Genomic DNA, 21,772 nt, shown 5'->3' on the forward strand with positions numbered 1-21,772 from the left:
CTTTTTTTTAACCCTCTGAGTTTTGCGTTACATGGAAGTGGAGACAAGGGGAAGAAGTTGCCAGTTGGAGATTTGTTTCTTTTAGTAGTAGTTAGAACTTTGTTAGCTTTTTATTTAGTTTTTCTCCCAAGCGATCGCTGCTACCTGTCCAAGTTCTTCCAAATACTGCCATCCAGGTCCAATAGCGTTCAAATGTTAAACATAATTTATAACAAGGTTATAACTGAGGGCTCTCTGAATTTGTCACCAGCGGGGCAAAGCTGGAACATTTCTCAAATCATTTCAATTTACGGCTTTACAGAGGAAGGTGGGGAAAGAAAAGCCCTCAGATTTTAGTGTGGGTGGAGTTTGATTTGCTGTTAGGTGGTTAGATTCTGCTTATAAGTTTCTTAGCTTCACGCTCTAGCCGCTTCCTTATCAAAGCAACAAACAGCTTTAACCCTTTGAGCTCGGAAATGTCCGCTAATCCCCTCATCATCTAGACTAATTTGTTTTGTATGCAAAAAGTATCTTAGAATTGCTCTTCCAAAACCACTTTGCCTCTTCAGTCCATGACGTGTGTATGGCATTTCTTTAATGGATCCAATCAAATAAACAAATAAGCGACCTTGCACATTTTTCTGAAAACCCTGATCAAAGCCCTCAGTTGAGGTTTGATGGGGATCATTTGTTTATTTCATCTTCCTACTTTCTCCCAATGCTCTCATATAAATGATTGCATGCAGGCCCATTTCAAACTATAGAAGAAAGAGAATAATACATTCAGTTTCAAGCTCATTCTCTTTAGAGTTTCATAGTATGCAAAAATCATTTTATAAGTGGGCAAGTCATTTTTTATTGATCCAGTTTTTCATTCAACTTTCATCTCTCAAGCCTTTTTAATTCTGATTTGTGTCCTAACTACCCTCAGCAGAAAAGCATTCCCAGACGCACCGGAGGAGAGCAGAGAAGTCAGTTTATAGGAGCTGGAGATGAATGCAAGGATTGTTTTGTTTCCATGAAATAAATATGCAAGTACTTAATTTATCTTGTTTGTCTCTCGCATGAATACTTCATTTTGCTCTCAGAGACAAATTTCATCTTCTGAATTCATCTCTGCATGTGTTATCGTTCACAATAACGTTTCAAAGGAGCCCCTAAAGCTAATTGGCTAATGCTTGAAAATTTGTGATAATCTCAATACATCTCATATGCAAATAGAAAAGATAATGCAAACCATATCGTTAAGTCTCAGAGCTTTGGACATTCTGATAATCTACACCAAAACCATCCATTTATATAGATTCTCATCCCTATATTGTGGGTTTTATTCTGCTAAATGGTACTGTATGCTCTTGTTACCTCCTTTTTGAAACTACCAGACTTCACAATATGCACTGAAGTGCCTGAGAAATGTCTGCTATGCTTTTACTGCAACACAGACACTATTTTAAGACTCAGCTCCATTTAGCTGTCTTTCTTATTTATTTTATTTACCTTTTAAGAATCAACCACCTTCAGCAGCACAAACACATGGCACAAGATAAAGACAAAGAGGTTGGGACATTCGGCACTCAAAGGGTTAAAGAATCATTACTTTGATGGGACCACATTTGACCCTTATGGCACTAGTTACGCATCATGTTGGGCAAAAAATGGCACCCACATGCTGCAATGAATGTAGACTGATTACTGAACACTTCAACAGTCCCTTTAACTTTTAGTGACTTTCATGGGGGATTCTTTTTATCTTGAAAATCCAATAATAAAGTATTCTGTTGGTTTCATGAATAATTAAATATAGTCAGTGCAAATTCACATTCAGCCAACAAAAGACACAGGAAAGAAGCAAACGGAATCCATAGGCTATTTACATGTGGTCAGGTTATTGGGAGTTATGTCGGGTTATTTGGGGATTAATTCTCTGAAGAGATGCAGCCCCAGTTTAAGGTGCTTTGGATATGGTCCCCTGGATATCTGCATACCGATGCTAGAGAATGGTGTTATTATTGAAAACTATATACTGGATCTTTTTTTTTTTTAAATGCCAGTTATTACACAGTGAACAGGGTGTAAAATGATGGCAAATATGTGATAGAAAACAACATATCTTCCAACAATGTCTGATTTCAAGGTTGGTTTTCATGAGTGAGTTATGTTATATCAGCCAATTATTATTAGGCATGTTAAATCTGCGGTGGATTATAGGGGACCGAAAGTTCTGTTAAAGAGCCAAATCACATTCACCCCTGTTGCATGGCACTGCACCTCCTCCAGAGTGGTGGTTAACGATAGGTTAGGCGGTTAGATCATTAGTGGAGTTAAAGGGATTTTATTACCTTTGTCGAGTAGCCACTCGTCAACTACCCGACCGAGTCGGTATGGGATTCTTTGTCTAGCAATAGCCAGGCGCTCATTATCAACGTTCCCTTTAAGAAATTTGGAGAAGACAAATTAAGAGAGGTTACAAAAAAATCTGGAAGTTGAAAGGTTAGAGGTTAGAAGGGCAACATGGCAAATGTTTAGCAAGTTATGTACTTTAAATCAGCTTTAGTTAGGACAGGAAGAACTTGAGGATGTGTTTTTGGGCTGGTTTGTTTGGTTAGACAAGTTAACAGCATTCTAGTTACCTTGAGTTTAAGTGTTTTTTTTAATGTACTAACAAGTTAAACAGATTTATGAATTATTTAGATATAGTATGGTTAAATTTGTAGTGCTAACTTGATATGATAGCTATCCGCAAAGTGAATGCACTTTAGAAATGCATTAGCAGTAATGAAGTAAATTAAGCTAGAATCACACACAGAACCAGCATTCATTGAACAACAGAATTACTACATTGTGAATGAACAAAGCAGAAAAAAGACATCTCAGTGTCAGCAAAAAACAATTGTTATTTCACATGAGCATGAGATAATCACACAGTACTAGAAAACATTTCATGGTTGTTTCAGGGAAGACATATTTTAGTTCCCATTAAACACAAAGAGTTTCTGATTAGAAAATCACCTCCTCCCAAATCCGACAACAGGATGGCATTCTGCCCATAGAGCATCACTTCACTTTGAATCTGCTGCTTCAACTAAAGCGGAAAGGATTTAGTGAAACTGTCAGCACTGTTTTTCTCAGGTTTTTTTCCGTATGCATTAATTGAGCACTTCTCAGTGGCACTTGGCAATTAGCATCACTTGATCAGCATGTCAAAGAAGTTTCATCGCCGCTGTGAAAACTTATTAACCCTCACTTCACTTCAATCAGCCTCGGGGTCATGCTGCGTACATCACCAAAGCTGTCAATAGAGACGGAGCTGGAATTAGGGGAGATGAGGGCTGATGGTGGCCAGGCTGAGGGTTTGATGAAGTCTAATGTGGTGGCAATGTCAGAGGCTTAATTAGGAGTTATTGTCTATGTCAACCGGCAATCTTCACAGATTATAGGCTACAAATCAGAGGGCTATGCTAGCACAGATTCCAAAAAATGGGGTCAGGGAATCCCCTGACGTCCTTGAGGAGGGACAAAGTTCTGGGGGGTTCCCAGAAAATGAGGAACATGCTATCATCACTATAATTTACTGGAAATTGAGTAAAAATGTGTCAAGGTGATACAATTCAACTCAAAGGGTGTGTTCACACCAAGCAGCCTATGTTTGAAGTGTACTTAATCACACCCCGCTAACCCAAGAACCAAAGAACTCAGAAAAATCAAGCTACTCATGAGTAAAGTAACTTCTATTTGCCCCTGGCTCTGATATAATTTGCCACTTTAAGCCAAAATGAACCAAATACATAATTGCAGTCATAAAGGATTTCACCCTAAATCAACACTGAACATTTTAAAAGTCTCTGAAAAACAATATGAGCAATTTTTGTTCTGAATGTGACTCTGTTTTGGAGATTTGTGACATGAAATGTTGGAGCATCATTGGAAAACAGTGATAAAATTGTCTACAGAGAGACAAGTTAAAGACTGAAGCAGAGTTTGGGAACAAAATCTTAACAGTAAACAGAAGCACTCTGAAGTATATCCTGCATCCTAAGTAGTACTTTGATTTTGCTTCCCCCCCCGTGCTGCTCCAGAGATCTAAAATAGACCACCTCTCAGTTCTGCAGTACCTACTTCCACTCCCCAGGGGTCTCTCTACCCACGCCTGCCTGCACAATAATGGCTCAAACAGGCTGAGGAGGTGTTTTCAGGTGTGCATGTGCATACTGTATATGAACATTCACAGTTCATGCATGGGAGAGAGTGCCACAGTGAAAAAAATAATGAGAATGAACGGATAAAGAAAGGCAAAGGAGGAAGACTGGAATGGATGATAGCTGGCAAATGGATGGAGAAGCATATAGAGGACAAGCAGGATGAGCATTTAAGAGCAGGCGGTCCCAATGTATTATATGACTCTGTCATTCATATGCTGCATATGTAGTTTTCTGTGTTCATCTGGGTGAGAGATGACTCACAGGGGCAGGTCATATACAGGATGTGAGAGATAGGATATTAAGCGGTTAAATTGTTAGTGGGTGTTTTGATCTTTCTACAATCTATAATTGCCAGTAATTATGCTTTTTATTAGCTGCAATAATACCTCAATTAACCCTACAAGGGGTCTGAAAAATCTGAAGGGGGAGCCATCTTTCCCCCCAATTTCCCAGTAGTTTTTAGTGACTTGAAACTGTCTGTAGTGGCAGCAAACTGTTCTAAATTAATAGCAAACTGTTTTGCAGCATGTTAGTGGGACCAATTACATGCATGTGTTCACATTGCACTTAAGATTAGCTAGGTACTACTCTGCCTTCTGGAAAGGCAGTGCAGCAATTACAGTGCACCACACACACAACCCTATTTTAGAGATGACATGAGCACTCTGCAGCAATCACTGAATTAGAGAAGGAAAGACAGATGCTGCTGGTAGCACAGAGAGCGGAGAGGGAGAGATTTAAAAAAAATGAGAGGGGTGTGGCGGGGGTGGTTGTTGAGAAAAGGCGAAATAATAACACAGTGAAGGGAAAATAGTGGGAAGCAGTAGCCCTTAGTGAGATGAATCAATCCTGTACTTGTGTGTTCTACTGCTGCATTTGCTATCTCATCCACAAATCTTGAGTAAATCTCCTCCCTCGCCTGTCTTGTTTGAATCACACTGAGGCAGCCACTTCCAGTAACTTAATCCTATGAAGGGTCCATTTTAGCATCCAAATAATAATTGATAATGAGCATTGATAATGGAGAAGTGTAGTTCTCCCTCTAGTGGCAGCTGTTAAACACTGCAGTTGGGAAACTACTACTCAAATGGTTTTACCCTTTTTTTCCTCCTCTATGTAATGTTTCCTTCCTTTTTTGCATAACTCTTTCCTTAATCCCTAACTCCCATGTTACTAACTCGACATCTTCTCTTTCCCATAGTTCTGTACTTTCTCGTTTCTCTCCTCTCTCCTTCTGTCGCTTTCAGCAGGTATTTCTGCCTCCAGAGCTGCAGAGACTGGATCTGTGGTTGTGGGCCGCCTGCTGCCCCCGTGTTCCTGCTCGACAGCTGCTACTACAGTTGTTGTTATTGACTCTGTTACTGATGCTGACATTATTATTCCTATAGCTGTCATTCCTACTATTATTAATTTATTAATATTAACACTACAATTACATTACTACTATTTTAAAAATTCTAGGTGATATTTGCATTGTGCCTTTATCTCCCCCACCCCCACCTCCCCCAAAACCTCTCTCTCTTCAAACCTCTCTCTATAAATCTCTCCCTCTCCCTCTCAATCTCCCTCTCTCCCTCTCTCTCTCTTCATCTCTCTCTCTCTCCAAACCTCTCTCTCTAAACCTCTCCCTCTCTCTCTCTCTCTCCATCTCTCTCTCTCTACAAACCTCTCTCTCTCTCTCTCTCTCTTGCTCTCTCTCTCTTTCTCTCTCAAAACCTAGCACGGCAGTGGCGGATGGCCGCCCACCATTGAGTCTGGTTCTGCTTGAGGTTTCTGCCTCTTAAAGGAAGTTTTTTCTTGTCACTGTCACCAAATGCTTGCTCATGGTGGGATTTGTTGGGTAAATAATATTATGCTGCTCTATAGGAAAAGTGCAATGAGATAACTTCTGTTATTAATTGGTGCTATATAAATAAAATTGAATTGAAATTGAATTGAAATCGCCTTTCCTTGTCTTACTTATTAATTCCTTCTTGATTGCTTCTTTCCCTCTATCCACTCTTCTTCTCTGCTTGTCATTCCCTTGTTCTCAAACAATCATTCATCTACACTTCATTCTGTCCTTATTCTTATCCTTCTTCCCAAGTCCATTTAGATTTCTTTCTCCCCAATTCCTTCCATGCCCCATTCTCTCCCTGCATCTTCATTACCTCCTTCTTGTCTCTCAATACCTCCTCTTCCATTATTTCTTCTTTAGCTTTTTCTCCTTCCTTCCTCTTCAATCCTCCATCCACTATGTCCTACTTTCCCCTCCTCCACAATTTTCTTTTTATTCAATCTTCCCCTCAAATTTCTTCCTTCCTTCTTTTCAACCAGTTAGCATCTGTTCCTTATTTCTCAATTATTACCTTCATCTCTTCCTTGCTTCTTCCATCCTCCTAGATTTCTCTCACTCGCCCCCTTAATTCCCCCCCTTTTGTTTTGTTTACCTCCACTTCATTCTATCCCTCCATCCTTCTTCATGGCCTGGTAACGGAGTGAGTATATTACTAGGAGATTAAATGTTGTACATTGTGACACAGGCACTGCCATCCATTACCACACACACACACACACACACACACACACACACACACACACACACACACACACACACGTTTGTTTCACTATCCCTGTGGGGGACAATCATTGACATAATGCTTTCCCTAGCCCCTTACCCTAACCTTAGCCATCACAACTAAGTGCATAACCTAAACCCGTACCTGTACCCTAAAACCAAGTCCTAACCCTCAAAAAGCAGTCTCTACCCATGGGGAACTCAATTTTTGTCCCCATAATGACACAAGTCCCCATGTAGTGTGCATTCAGGTTAAAGTCCCCACTGGGATATAAGAACATGAAACATACACACACAAACACACACACACACACAGACACAATCTGACTAAGTGTATAGTGGAGAAAGTAATAAAGGCTAAGAGTAAAGTTTGTGTGTACAGTGTGCAAACGTGTCTGCATTTTTTCCCTGGCAAACACGATGGAGGTTTGTGTGTCATCTCCACAGCAATGTCAGAAAATCTAAATTCCTCCTTGTCCTGCTTGTTTGTTTGCATCTGTCTGCTCTCAGATCCTTGGAGATATAATTCATTCTGAGTGAACCAGTGAAACTTTTCCCTTCTCGCTCTCCCCACCAGCTGAAGCTTGCTCTGCATGAGAATGGGGGAATAGATTAAACAGCTGGGCCCTTGTCTTCTCCCTCACCGCCATTATCGCAATCGCTATGCTCCCAAGACTATTCCCTTTGCTTGTTGTGAAAGGCGGTGAAACAATGCTATCGGACCTGGCGCTCAAGGAAATCTAAAATACAAGAGAGAGCAAAATAAACTAGTAAATCAAACAGTGGCTTCAAGCTGTTGAGGCATATATTCTTTAAAAGCCAACCTTGACTAATGCACATCAATGACTACAGTATGTTTATATGTAGACTTAGCTTTATTACCTTAAAGGGGGATTCCACTGATATTACATGTCCAAGTTAAAATACTAGTCAAGGGGAGGGGTTCTCAGCCTTTGAAAACAGCTGTATAATGTTTTCTGTGGGTCTGAATGAGCTTTGTCAAGTCTGAGAAACTAACCCCTGATGATGTTGTAGGGGTGTTATCAGGGTTATCTCAGCTTGGGCTTGAGACAAAAAAAATTCTAATCAAAAGCCCTCGTTACAATCTTGGGGTGTTGGAGTTTGAATGACATGGGTGCTTAGCAGTCAGGGAGTGTCTAATGAAAGATGCTCTATTGGTTACATTTTGGGAAATGTAGGATTCTAGTGTTTTAGTATGGAGCCAGGACAGTGACCAAAATTTGGCATAAAAAAAAATTAAATTTGGCATTGAAAACAAAACCAGAACTGAAAAAAGGAAACACGTTTGCGGTGATGCCAGAGGCTTCGGAGCAGATGATAGGATGGCTGGTCCAGGAAGAGTGACGTGCTCTCCTTAATATGCTGACTATATGTAAATCAAACCCTCCTTGCCCCCTCCCCTCAGACCACTCCTCTCCACACCAAAACGGTGACAGAAAGTTGAAGCTGAAAAGCACTGACACTGAATAATTTGAAATTAAATAATTTTTAATGCCTGTCTTTTATTTTTCAGTGAAACTTTTTTCAGTGCCAATACTTGTTTCATTGCCAATACAACTTTTTCCAATACAAAAGTTTCAGCGCCAGTGTTTCCATTTTCAGTTCCAGTTTAGTTTTCAATGCCAAATTTTTATTTTCGATGCCAAATTTTAAAATCACTGTCATGGCTCTATATTTTTGGAGCTTGACCCATATTAGGGACTAAAAGTCAGGATATCTTGGCCTCTATTACTGATTTCTTTTTTTTTCTCTTCTTCATGCCTCTGTAGTATTTGATTTTGAGCAGGTGCATGTAAACATCATATCTCGTTCACAATAATCTGGGTAAAGTCTTATCCTGACTATGAGAAACTTAACGGTATGTGGGGTAGCATACTGACTGTCCTGGGTTGTGATGCGTATAATAATATGGTATAATAAGATAATACAGATATTATCCCCTTTACTGTTGGTGTACATGTTATGTACTTATGTGCAGCAGTCACAAGCCAGTTATTTGGTGAAAACGTGGCCCCAAGCCTTTAATAAATGAGTCTCCACATTTCAGAGACATACGTCTTTTGTTAATGATTTATAACAGCTGTAACTCTCTTATTCACAAGGCATACTGTATAATTGGGGGAATGTGGGCAAAAAGCTTTTGTATTCTATTTATAGGTGCATAAAATAGCTTATCTTAAATTAAAATGTAAACCAAGCCACAACCCAGCAGACTGTGTGCATATAAACATCAGAGGCTGGTCAAGACTAGTCATGTATATTTGGCCGGTCAGCATGCCTGCAGCTCTGGACCCCCTGGGTCATAACTTCCATCCTGAAACACTGGTGCTAGAGTGGAGAGAGCACCCCATGTTTGGTGTCTGGAGCATCGGCTGGATGAACAGCCACGATGGGGTTCATCCTGTGTAGGTATCACAGCTGTTGAAAGAATGGCGAGGGCACACTGATTGACTGGCACCTCAGGGAGACACAAAGAAGGTGTAGGACGGGCAAGAGACCTGTGTGGGGTGCTTGGAGTGTAGAGTGTGTCTGTTTCTATGGTTGTCAGAGAGAGCTGGATTCTAATGTGCTGATAATCCAGCATATGAATCACACACTGTTCTGTCTTGCTCTCTGTCTCCTGTATCAGTGGATATGTGTGTATGTCAGTGTGTGTGGAGTCTCTCCAAGGAGCCAACTGTATATAATGTAGCTCTGCAGGCAGCCAAATGCCCTTGTACAGGACACCCACATCGGAAATCCATCCATAAGAATGGAGATTACATTGGAGACGATTGGCCACCTGCCATCCCGCTCTCCCTCCCTCTCACAGAAACCTCTCTCTGTCAAGCTAGCCTCATTCTGTTTTTCATTAGGTAATTTTAGATGGATTGCTCTCATATCCACTGGGTGTCTAAACTGGGGAGAAGAAACCACTGCCCCATGCACTGTAACTACTAAATGCATCTCTGATGAAATCTTCATCTTATCAAGTTATAAAACCCTAAAAGTCAAGAGAAAAAAAATCTGCCAGTGCGATAAAATAGATTTCCAGGTCCAGTGTGTAGATTATAATACCGCTCACATCACCCTCCCCTTCAAAGTGTGTAGGAGAAACTACGGTGGCCGCGAAACTCGTGAAAGTACGATTTATCTAGAGCCAGTGTTTGGTTTGTCCGTTCTGGGCTACTGTAGAAACATGGCGGTGCAACGTGGCGACCTCCATGGAAAGGTACTACTCCCTCTGTAGATAAAAACTGCTTATTCTAAGGTAATAATGATTTTCAGGTGATTATACACAAATTAAAACATACTTATAAATATTGTATTTCATTTCTAGCTCCCCTTAAATGTTACACACTGGACCTTTAAGAAAACAAGTTTTTTAAGGGCTAAAAAATGGATGCAATTGACAAGAAAAGTGTATTTTTCTCCCACCAACTCTTTTAAGCTTAAGATTGCAGGCAAGTTGTTTTTCTTCATGTGAAACACTGGGAAAAAGAAAGTGATTTACCTACCCACCACACTCCTTTGTTCAATGTAAATATATCGCCCACCATTCGTGTCAGCATGCGTTTGAAACAGATGATATCTCACAGTTTTAACTGCTTGCTCATCTTTCATCTGTGCAGCAGTTTTCAAGCCAATGCGCTCGTTTTCATTTCTTCCCCTCTTGCTTCGACAAGATCCTCACCACCTATCATTTCAACCATGGTGGATATGTGCGAGGGTGGCTGCCGGAGTGAATCAGAGAAAGCCCCCCCACTCACGTGGAAATCAAAGTTGTCACTTCTCTAATTACCTAAAGCAAACTTTTCCCTCTCCTGCTCTGCACTAGTTAGCTGTGTCTCCCTCTCTTTCTTGCTCTCCTCATCATTACTTTCTTCACTATTTCTCTGTTCTCTCTCTCTCTCCATCATCCCATAGCCACAGGCCAATAATTGGAGATACTTTCCAACTGTGCAAGATCCAATCAGAAGGAGTCGCAGAGCACCACAGGCCCAATAAGAACCCACAGAAAGAGGGGGAACTGTCATCAGTGACAAGTGACTGAGCTGGCTGACCTCAATTAACACTTTCTGACTTTTTTGCTGTACTTTCCTGAATATAATGATGAGTAAAATAAAAATCCAAACTATGACATATGTCATTTAAGCATCATATCAGATCAATGGCCTAATAGTGCACGCACACCAGAAGCTTCATGAGCGCCGCTGGGCACTCTGGTCGCCTGGGGGCGGGAAACTGGCGACCGCAACAATTAATTTCTCCTCCATTGTCAGTATGGAACAAATATTTGCTAGGAACTTCAGTTCATAGGGTGACGTTTACAGGGGGAAAAAAAATCCAAACCCGATCTGTAATTGGTTGCTGCTTCAGTGTGTCGCTGCTAATTTGCATAAAGTTCAGCTCTGCTCAACTTCAACTCGTCGCTCTGGTCACTGGCATCGCGCTGCTCGCTGCTGCCACGGCGTCAGACGTCTCTCGTCACCAGCTGCAATTTCACCGCTAGATGCCACGCAATCCAACACACTAGACCTTTAATGCCAATCACTATGAGAATTATTGAACATGTTTAATTTATGTGTTAATTTAGCCAATACAGATTTAAAAAGAATCCCTGAGCTACATAAAGGCAGAATAAGTAGGATTTTCCTAAAAAACAATGTATAGACTCAAAAATAATCATCAGTTATGATCCACTAGAAGTGTGTGGCGGTGTCTGTATCTGCAGAGACCCTGCCTTCTGCCTGTATTTTCTTATTTTCTTATTAGTTTGCTGTGTTTGGGATGTTTTTGGATGTTAGCCTTTGGCCAGTGGTGTGTAGCCCCCAGCCAATAACAGTGCGCAGGATGTAAGGTTGGGACTTTCTAAAAACGTAGCGAATTCGCTGTCTCCGTCTCTCCTCTGCTCTGTCTGTATACAGGGCTGTGTGTCTGTTTGACCGAGGGGGCGGGGCTGAGCTACACTCCCACAGTGCAGAGAGGTCACAGACCAGACAGGACGAAGCCTGGCTTCCGCTGTATTCAATGTGGCTCCTTCCCATAGGGTTGTCCTGAGGTGCAGGCGTTTTTATTTGTGCTTGAGTAAGCTACACCCAGCTAAAATGAGTGCTGTCCAACTCATCAGACGTTCAATAAATAAATTAGTTAATCCACAGAATAATAATCTGCAACTGTTTGATCAATTGGTCAAAATATTTTCTGGTTCCACCTTCTCAAATGTGTTCGCTACTTTGCTTAAAAAAATTATAATTTTAAATTGTATATCTTTGGGTTTTTTGAAGGCTTGGGCCCTGAGAAATTCTATTGGACATATTTCACTATTTTTATTTTAGAGAAAAAACTCATTAATTTATTAATTAGGCTGTAGCTTGTAGTACCTAATAAACTGGCAACTGATTATATTATGATGTATTAATATTAATATTATTTTAATATTATTATCATTGATCCACAGTCAGTACTCTTAAAATCTAGGTGGGGTTGTCACCAGGCCTTTGGGCTAACCCCCTTCACTTTTCCAATTAAATTCAATTAAATTCAATTTTATTTATATAGCGCCAATTCACAACAGAAGTTATCTCAGTGCACTTTTTCTATAGAGCAGGTCTAGACCGTACTCTTATATATTCCAGCAGTTGGGAAGCAGACGAGACTTTTCTTGGTCTTGAGAAGCTGCAGCATTTATTAACTGAGACACTGTAACCTATATTGTAAATTTACAGCCAGATTGACAACTTAGAACCTAACCTTTTCCTCTGCTCCGCTCCGTTCACCATCACTTTTCTGCCGCTCTCTCTCACTTGTATTCAACCACACACTCGCTACACACATATGTGGTTGTTTATTAGCCTACAACAAGGAGACAAGCTTTTACTGCACTTCTGAGCTCTGTCTTAGCATGACCTTTTCTGCCCCGACCCCAGGAAATTGTGCAGCCGTAGCGCTCCTAGGTAGAATCAAACAAATATAGTGGAGTAAAAAGTTCAATTTTTCTACCTTAAATGTAGTGGAGTATAAGTTTAAAGTAGCAGAAAGTAGAAATACTCAAGAATACGTTTAAAATGTTTTATTTTTTGTAACATATGTTTATTAGTAACATTTTATGCTCCTAAAATGAAAATACTCAATCAAGTACAAGTACCCCAAAGTTGGGCTTCATTACAGAACTTAAGTACCTGTTCTTAGTTACTCTGGTTGTGGTATGAAGACTTCTGTATGCTGTAATGATAACTCGGTAATAACTTACTTTGACCATACTGCCTGGTGCTGCTGCAACAGTGGATACTGTAATTACCTGAAGCACCATTAATGACAAAAAGCACTACAAGCTAAAGTATATAGAGGTGCTCAACCCATACAATAAGATAGCAAAGATGGTTTCCTTCCAATCCTGACACAAGGCCTCACTGTGCTCTGTGCCTCACCGCACACACTCATCTATCATCTTCTGCTCGGTGGACCATCAAAGTCACACAGGGCTGCTTTGATACTCCTTGCTTGGAGGCCCAGTTAGTTAAGTGAAATCTGGTCTACGCTCAGCTTTATATGCCTCCAGCCATTTGTCTGACTGTGTTGTCTTGTATAGAGTGCACCCCTCTCCTGTCCTAAACCTGTTGCGCTCCCCTACTTTTAGCATTTTAACTGGCACCGCTGAGTGCTTTCATATTGCTTTTGCCAAAGGGAAGAGGAAAGCAGATCTTCTGGGCTGCCTCAACCTCCCCTCCTCACATTGTGTCTTTATCTTCCTTGCTTATTCACATTTGGTTTTATTTTTCTCTGAGTGTGGAAGTCGCAAAGACAAAGATGGATATCTAGAAACAGTGGAGCCATAAAAACAATGATAAAAAGGGGTAGGAGGAAGGAAAGAGCACAGCCGAGAGCTTTGTTGACCCCTTTTCTTAGACCATTAATCCGACGAGTAAGAACATCTTAACAGCTCAGTCGGAAGAGCTGGAGCTGACCTCACTGGTACAAACAGTCTCTCCTCCTCTGTGAATTCACGTATGGTAAATGGTAAATGGACTGTATTTGTATAGCGCCTTTCTAGTCTTTCCGACTACTCAAAGCGCTTCCCACTACATATCATATTCACCCCTTTCACACACATTCCTACGCTGACGGCAGATGCTAACTGCTCTTCAGTTCAAAGAAACTAACTAATCATTCACACACACTCACACACCGAAGGCACAGCCCTCGGGAGCAATATGAGGTACAGTGTCTTGCCCAAGGACACTTCGACATGTGGGCTGGGGGAAGCCGGGATCGACTCGCCAACCTAGTCAGCCACTAAATGCCTTACCGAATGAAAACAGGGAATGAGAATAACCCTCTCTTTGTACTTTCTCTAGCTTTCCCCCTTTCTTTTTGCAGTCCTTGATTTATGTTCTGTATTAAGTGGTGTGTTAGTCTAATCAAAATGAACACTGTCATGTCAAGTAGCAAGTAATTTTATTAGCAAGTAATGTTTGTTGTGAAATTATTCCTGGCTCATGTACAATGCTACATTGTGTGTGTGTGTGTGTGTGTGTGTGTGTATGTGCCTGCATGTGAGGGGTGTGCACATGCTGTATTATACTGTACCGGCTATATGTAATCTTGCCTGCTGTGACACAATCCAATTTGTGAAGTGCAGCAGTGACACTAGCTACCTTCCAGCACGCATATTGGATCTTGTCCTCCTCTTTTGTCTACCCAACCTCTCCTTCTCTCTCTCCCTCGCTTCATTCCTCTTCTCCCTTAGTCCATCATTTTTCAGCAAAGCATCCCAAACACTTTGCTGTAGAGTATTATTGCTTTTCCTCTCCTCTATCTCACCTGTCGTCAACCCCTCCATCCCTGCATCACCACCCCCCACTGCCACTTTCGCTTTGTAATTCTACTCAACTGCAGCTCAGTCAAAAACTAAAGCAAAGTGACAGCTTTATAGTAGATCTACAGCCTGTAAATACTGGCAAGTGAGAAAGAAACAGTATGGAAGAAAGACGACACTGTGCCCTCTCATTGGTCATAGTGACACAGTTATAAGGCAGCAAAATATGGTAATCCCAGCCAATACACTGCAACGGTGATAATGTAACTATGGCTGTAAAATGCATAATGATTATCCAAAGCTCAGGGGCAATGAAGACCAAATACCAAGTGTGGTATAAACCCAATGGAAATGGATGGAATTACTATAATCACAAAAAGAGTTAATGTGAGGCGTTTTGCAAAGAGAGAAGATGATGATGAGATGGTGTGAGACAAAGCAGACAGACATATAGGCATTCATGAAACAACACCTCCTCTATACACACTCACAGGTGCACATAGGTAAATGTATATACATGCACAAGCTCATAAAAGTGACCATATATGTATAACATCTGTACATAAATAGCCACACAAACGTAAACACATACAAAACATGTAAAGACACACCCAGACACAAACAGCATACTCAGACACACACACCTCACACAGTCATATACACACACTCAAAAACACACATACCTCCCTTCACCACTAAGGAACATTTTCTCCCTTGAAGCTCTTTCTTTCTCCTACTCTGATTCTTTTGAAATTGGCTGGCTCCTTATAAGAGGGGGATTAATGCTGTAGCAGGTCCCCACTCACTAAATCTGACCTCCCCTGTGAGTATCTAAACAGCATGATCAGTTAGGGGGTGAAGAGGAAGGTGGGGAGAGCTGGGAGACAACAGCCAATAAAACAATAACATGGAGGCAAATGTCACAGTGACAATAACAGGATTTGACTAATATGGGTTTTAAGATACACATACTGATAATTTTGAATTGATGTTGCTGGTAGTTGATTGTTGATGGATATTGAATAACAATATTCCCCAACTAATTCTTTACGTATATGCACGTCAACAGAAAATCAAAGGTTCATTGTCTCTGCTGCATGATTAGCAAGTAAATTCTGGGAAAATCACTATAGCAATGAATGCCGACAACCACAGATGCCATCAAAAACTTCTGAATTAGCACTTAATGCCAGTGTTATAGATACTTCAATCAGGTCATTAAAGCGAGACCATGCAACTTTTGAATAAGGAAATTATACATTCTTCCTCTTACAAATGAAAAGTTGAATTCATTAGCAATAAAACGCACCGTTATTCAATTCAATACACTCAGGGGTTTTGTCACTACCGTCTTGCTTGGTCTGGTATGACCATTAGCTTACAGTGGCTAATGTTAGCTAATGTAAACTTTAGGTACAAATTTGTTGTAACATGAATTGCACAGCAAAATATCTATTTAGAGTTAGCTAACATTAGCTAACATTAGCCACCATATGCTACTGGCCATACCAGATGATGTAAGGCTGTAGCAGCAAAACCTCTGAGTGTAATAAACTGAGCTAGCGTGCATTTTCTTCTTTATGAATTTTCATTTTTCATTTGTACGAGGAAGAATGTTTCATTTCTTCTTTCAAAAGCTACATAGTCTTGCTTTAATTAATGTTCTGTGAGGTTATTGGCAAACAATGTATGACGTAGAAGCAAACAACCCCTGATGCAAAGCAGTGGGCAGTTTTCTTCTACATTTTGTGTTAAGTTTTGATACCCATGCTGTATGGGTCAGGGGATTTCCACTTTCCATATTCTTTAAGTATGAGCATTCTTTTGAAGCAATCAGTCCGTAGAATAAATATTACTTTACTTCTCTAACAAGAAGAAGCTGTAGTCTGGTAACAGCTCAAACAGCCTTTCAGCTATGAGTTTAAATTCAGAACAGTGATGAGGCCGCTATGTCCTGTGTTTATCTGAAAATAATACACACTCTTTTGCCAATCAGAAATGAAATCAGAAATTTTTCATGGCAATGGTATAAGATTGCATATACACCACTGCAGACTAAACAATTAGCCACATCATATCTGCTACCTACCTACCTACTACCAGATGACCAGTAAATACAGGGAATCAGGTGTGAAATGGTACAATTACAGTCCGTATGGCACTGCTGCTAACATCTGCCTGTGTATCTGTGGCCAGGTTGAGGTGCTCAGTGTGACACAGGAATGTTTCTAGTGAGGTGGGGTGGACCAATAACTGTTGCTGCAGGACTTACCGGGGACACCTGACACACTGGATTAGCTGGCCGGGTGCTCCTCTGACACTTTTTGTCTGCTCTCTGTCCATCAAATGCATACATGCACACACAGGCACACGCGAAAAAACAATGACACACACACGATGCACTGTGTCATGCACGCAGATAGACGCAAGCACTGTTGCACGTAGAATCAGACATGGACCAAAACACCCACAGACACACTCCCTGAGGACTACAAACATCACTTTGTGGGACATCAGGAGATGTGTTGCTTTGCCATTGAATGTGCCTGACTCGTGACGACCATGTTTGCTGTCAACATCCTGTCTCTCCAAATAATCACCTCGCATTGGCCTTCTGTTCATAAGCCTGCTGCTGGCAAGCCCAGGCCGCAACAGAGGCTTCGCGTGGAAAGCAATGCAAACACTTCTGAATTTAACCATTATTTTGGAATGAAGCCCTAATTATAGTGTGAGTAAATATGTGTCAGAAAAAGATACAGAAAAATAACCTGTCATTGTCTTTAATGTGTAAGGTGACAGATTTACATTCTCTCTTTTCTCTTGGGAACTTTTACATTTATTACGCCATGGTCTACGAGAGGATGAATCCCACATGCAACTCTCTGTATGCACAAAGCATTAGAAAGGGCTCCAACTTCAGTGGCATCCCAACAAGACTGCCTGATGTGGGTCACAACAGTCCCTTTGGGGAGAGAGATTTCACAGGAAACTGCACTTCCTTGTTTTGTTAGAGAAACCAGACAAATTTGGCACCTGTAAAACCTAACAGAATGCCCCATTGGAGGTATCTTTCATGACAACTTGTTCTATTTTCCTCTAAATCTGGCTACATGGACATTTTAATATTCAGTGTTCCAATGGGACAGCATGGCAATGATATTGCATAATATAAGCATCAAGAAAACGAAGTAGGTCTATGTTGTGAGTATAGAATTTGTTGTCCCATTTAGAGAATCATAAGATGTCTAAATCTCCAATCTGGGTCACAGGAACTTAATTCAACAATGGAGCTCCCCCTATTTCTTTCTCCTCTCTACAAAATCTAACCTGTCTCTCTCTTCACACCTCCTGTCTTAGTGAGGAAGTTGCCATCTCCACACCCCCTCCCAATCTCTCACTCACTCTTTCCCCTACATATTCCTCCGCCCTCGTGGGCCTAAGCCTCATCTGAGGTTTTGCTTTCCTAATGTGTAACATCTTTGTTTCCCCAGGACGCCGCCCCACCAGACAATGACGACTGTAACCTTCAAAGCAGGTGCCAGAGCCTTCAAAGCGAGCATCCAAAAATAGTTTCAGTGTATCTAGCTCACATAAATTAATCAAAGCTATTCTACACACCAACTAAGTAACACCCCCTCTACTTTATTCATTTCCTTTCCTTAGTCCCCATAACCTCCTAAAACTTCAGATGGGCTCCAGCCCCGGCAGACAAACACAAAACTCATCAAGTATACTAACAAACAATAACAAAACAACACTCTTCAATTCTTGATCAGTAGAGGAAAAGGAAAGAAATGTTTGACAAAGACAACAACAGCGGCAAGGCGGGCGGAAGGGAAGAGGAATAAAAAGAATACAATATGGGCAGTGCATAATGTTTCTTGATGAAACAAAACATAGATTTGGATGATGACACTCACTTGCCAATGTTAACAGGCTGCTCTGCTGTTATTTTCTGAGCGGTTACAGCTATTGTTAGATGAAGGCTCCTCTTTGAAGCGTATGCTGTTGCAAAAAGGGCTGCATTTCCATCATAATAACGACTGAAAAGAGTGAACTGTCACAGGGCGCTTCCTCTTCTGGCTGTGATGCATGCCCCTCAGTCCGGCCTTGCTGTGCTGACAGATGAGCAAGAGAATACACTTCTCAATGCCAAAACAAAGCCTCAAAATATGGGATCACTGCTGTGACAGAGAATGTCACAGTCCCATTGCTCTATATGTCAACTAGAGTAAATATCACGGCCACATTAGCAGCACTCTCCCTGCTGTTTGAAACAATGACAATAAATAGATAGTGTTTTTAGAGAATGGAGATGGAACACATTGACTTCAGTGGGGATGGAGATTTACAAGTCAGACAACATCAGTGTAGAATAAAAACACTGGTGCGCCAAATTGTTTGCAAATTTATGAATGTACCAGACCTTTGAAAAGGCTTTGAAAAACTTTTATTCTTCCATTCAGGTTATTAATTTTCCATATGACCATTAACACCTAACACTAGCAGGCAGTGGAGCCTGGCGTTTATTAAATACAAACTCATGACGGGAACACAGAATGTCTTCCTTTGAACAACCATGAACAAAGGGGAAACACAGTGGAGAGAGAAATTAAGTGAGCTTCTGTGTAGCCAAAAATAGCCTCATAATTCAGGCCAAAATAGAATACCATGATTATGGTTAAACAACAAGCGGGGAAATTAGCACACTCCTAGCAGTCACTCATCGGGTGTTTGCCCTCGTTTAAAGTCTGTATGTGTAATGATGTTGCGTCTGTGTTTATCTTGGAGCCGAGGCATGACTTATAAACACCACCACATAGTTTCCCAGTGTGACGTGTCTTCCTTCTGTATCCTGCCCAATACCCATGCTTACCAACCATACCTGACTGGCATACTTACATTCTGCTGGTCTCGATTCAATGCTTTCAGAGTGCCAGGAGCTATAATGGTAGTCTAACTGCAGAGAGCTGGATGCTCTTAGATGGGAGATTGCTTGCCTCAGGAAGGTTGCTTGGCTCTTCCTGCCTTTTAGACCAGGACCTGAATTAATCACCTAGAATAATGAATGCATGCTCTAAATATGAATGTCATGATAAATAAACCAGAGCCCTCACAGAATGTTCTATAAAAGTGCCACATGGAAGGCTGAATTAATGAATAATATTTCTTTTCCAAAGCTCCTTCTTTCTCTCTCCACTGTGTTACCCAGTTTATCTGAGAATTCAATACTATGAAGGTTCAAATCCAACAATGATAGCTCCCTCCCTTCCTCAGTCCCCAGACTGGGGCCCCTGGTCCTACCTGAGGGGAAACGTTCGATGACAGGCTGGTTGTCCACCTGTAGTGTGGCGTTGCCACCACTGCGTGTAAATCGCACCACATGGTATTTGCCGTCGCTCACCATCACCGCGCTCTCCTCAATGGTTATGTCGTCCGTTCCCACGTTGAAGATCACGCCGATCTTTCCCCGTTCCTATAGACAGAGGACGATAGTGAAAATTAGGGGAATGCACCTAAATGCAGAAAACACAGAACTTTACAAGTGCACTGTGGACAAGGTTCATCGAGACATTTCTTCCTCTTTTAAAGAACCCCTAAACTTTAATTTTCTGGGACACAGATTTTTGGAAGTGGGTGTAACTATTAAGTCCAACCAAGTCATTATAAGTTTTTCCTTTCTGCCCATTCTAGCAAATAAAACTGCCTCTCTCTCAGCCCATTGGTTTATAGTTAAGATTACTCCTTCACTGTCTAATGTCCCACCCCAGCTTTAATAGTAAATACAACATATCAAGGAAGTTTGATACCAGTTCATTGATTCATGAGTCCCATGAATTAGAACATTTAATAATGGGATCTGGAGCATTTCAAATTTCATTCTTAAAAATTCTTTACTCTGGGGCGTGGCTCTAGGGGTGGCAATGTCAGTCTGTCTGTTGGTTTGTTAGTCCACCACTTTGGTCCAGACTGAAATGTCTCAACAATTATTGGGTGGATTGCCGTGGAATTTTCTACAGACATTCATGGTCCCCACAGGATGAATCCTGACTGACTTTGGTGGTCCTCTGACTATTACTATAGCGCCACCATGAGACTGAGATTTTTAGCTTTCAGTGAAATATCTAAATCACTATTAGATGAATTGCCATGTCATCATCATGTCAGAATTTTTATTTGTCCAATACTTTGGGTTATGACCAAATACCTGCATAACTAATGACATTCCCATTAGCCTTTGCTGTACTTTTCTGTTTAGTGCTAATTTGCAAATGCATGCTAACACATTTAAGTGAGCAATACACCTGCTAAACATTAGCATGTTAGCATTGTCATTGTGAGCATGTTAGCATGCTGGTGTTAGCATTTAGCTCAAAGCACTGTTGTGCCTAAGTGTGCATTTAGCACTGTGCCGTAGAACAGCCTTGTAGAGTTGCAAATGTGGCTGTAGACTCTAAGTCTTGTTTCCACCATGAGAACCTTTTTCGTGTTGTAGAAAAGTGTTCTACTACACCAAAAATGTTTTACACAAACCACATTTCAGTAGCTATATGAAACACTCTTTGTTACTGATGTCCCATTGTATATGTTTAACCATCAATACCCGAAGATACCCCGTTGAGAGTAGTTAGGTTCAAGCTGGCATTGCATGGGGATCGTAATAAAAAAAACAAGCAAATCATTATGTCTGTGTGTGCGTGAATGTATTACACTGAAGCAATCGAATGGTCAACTAAACAGTAGTGTTACACTGCAATGCAATACAATTATATTGCAGTCATCAAGCCATAAAACCTTCTTTGATCACATGCATGATAAGGTTGTTCCTTTGCTGTCCTATGGCAAAAAAGCAAACTGTATTTTCTCCAAGAAGGCCCTCACTGCCTGTAGTCTGATGACACTGTGAGCATCATATCTCACACACATCTGCCCGGTAAAGAACAGAGTACTTGTTGAGGACTCAGGCACCTTTAGTATTCATCAACCCGGTGACCCCCTCCCCTCTCCCATCTATTAGTGTTGACAGCCGCCCACTGCTTCAAGTTTATTACAGTCAACCGCCTACTCCACTCTCATCTCCCGCCATTTCTCTCCTCTTCCTCTGTGGTTCCTGTCCTCAGTAATAGGAAAGGTCAAAGTCATGTACAGAGTTACAGTCTGCCAGAGAGGCATAGAACAAGGGTGAGAGAGAGAAAAACAGACATACCAGACAGAACC

The 21,772-nt window shown here is 41.1% G+C and overlaps 1 protein-coding gene across 8 annotated transcripts in view; it reads right to left on the reverse strand.

Moving 5' to 3' along the window:
* nrxn2b (neurexin 2b) overlaps window positions 1–21,772 on the reverse strand; it is a 736,473-nt gene that overhangs the window by 41,687 nt on the left and 673,014 nt on the right. For 7 of the 8 annotated variants that reach the window (XM_044183093.1, XM_044183090.1, XM_044183088.1 and 4 more), the window contains 2 exons: window positions 19,859–20,030; window positions 2,319–2,408 (listed from right to left, as the gene is read on the reverse strand). In XM_044183093.1, the coding sequence (XP_044039028.1) occupies window positions 2,319–2,408; window positions 19,859–20,030 (262 nt within the window). The remainder of the gene's footprint in view (window positions 1–2,318; window positions 2,409–19,858; window positions 20,031–21,772) is intronic. The other variant, XM_044183092.1, reaches the window with a different exon arrangement.

This window comes from Siniperca chuatsi, linkage group LG22 (genome assembly GCF_020085105.1).
Source record: "Siniperca chuatsi isolate FFG_IHB_CAS linkage group LG22, ASM2008510v1, whole genome shotgun sequence".
NCBI lineage: Eukaryota > Metazoa > Chordata > Actinopteri > Centrarchiformes > Sinipercidae > Siniperca > Siniperca chuatsi.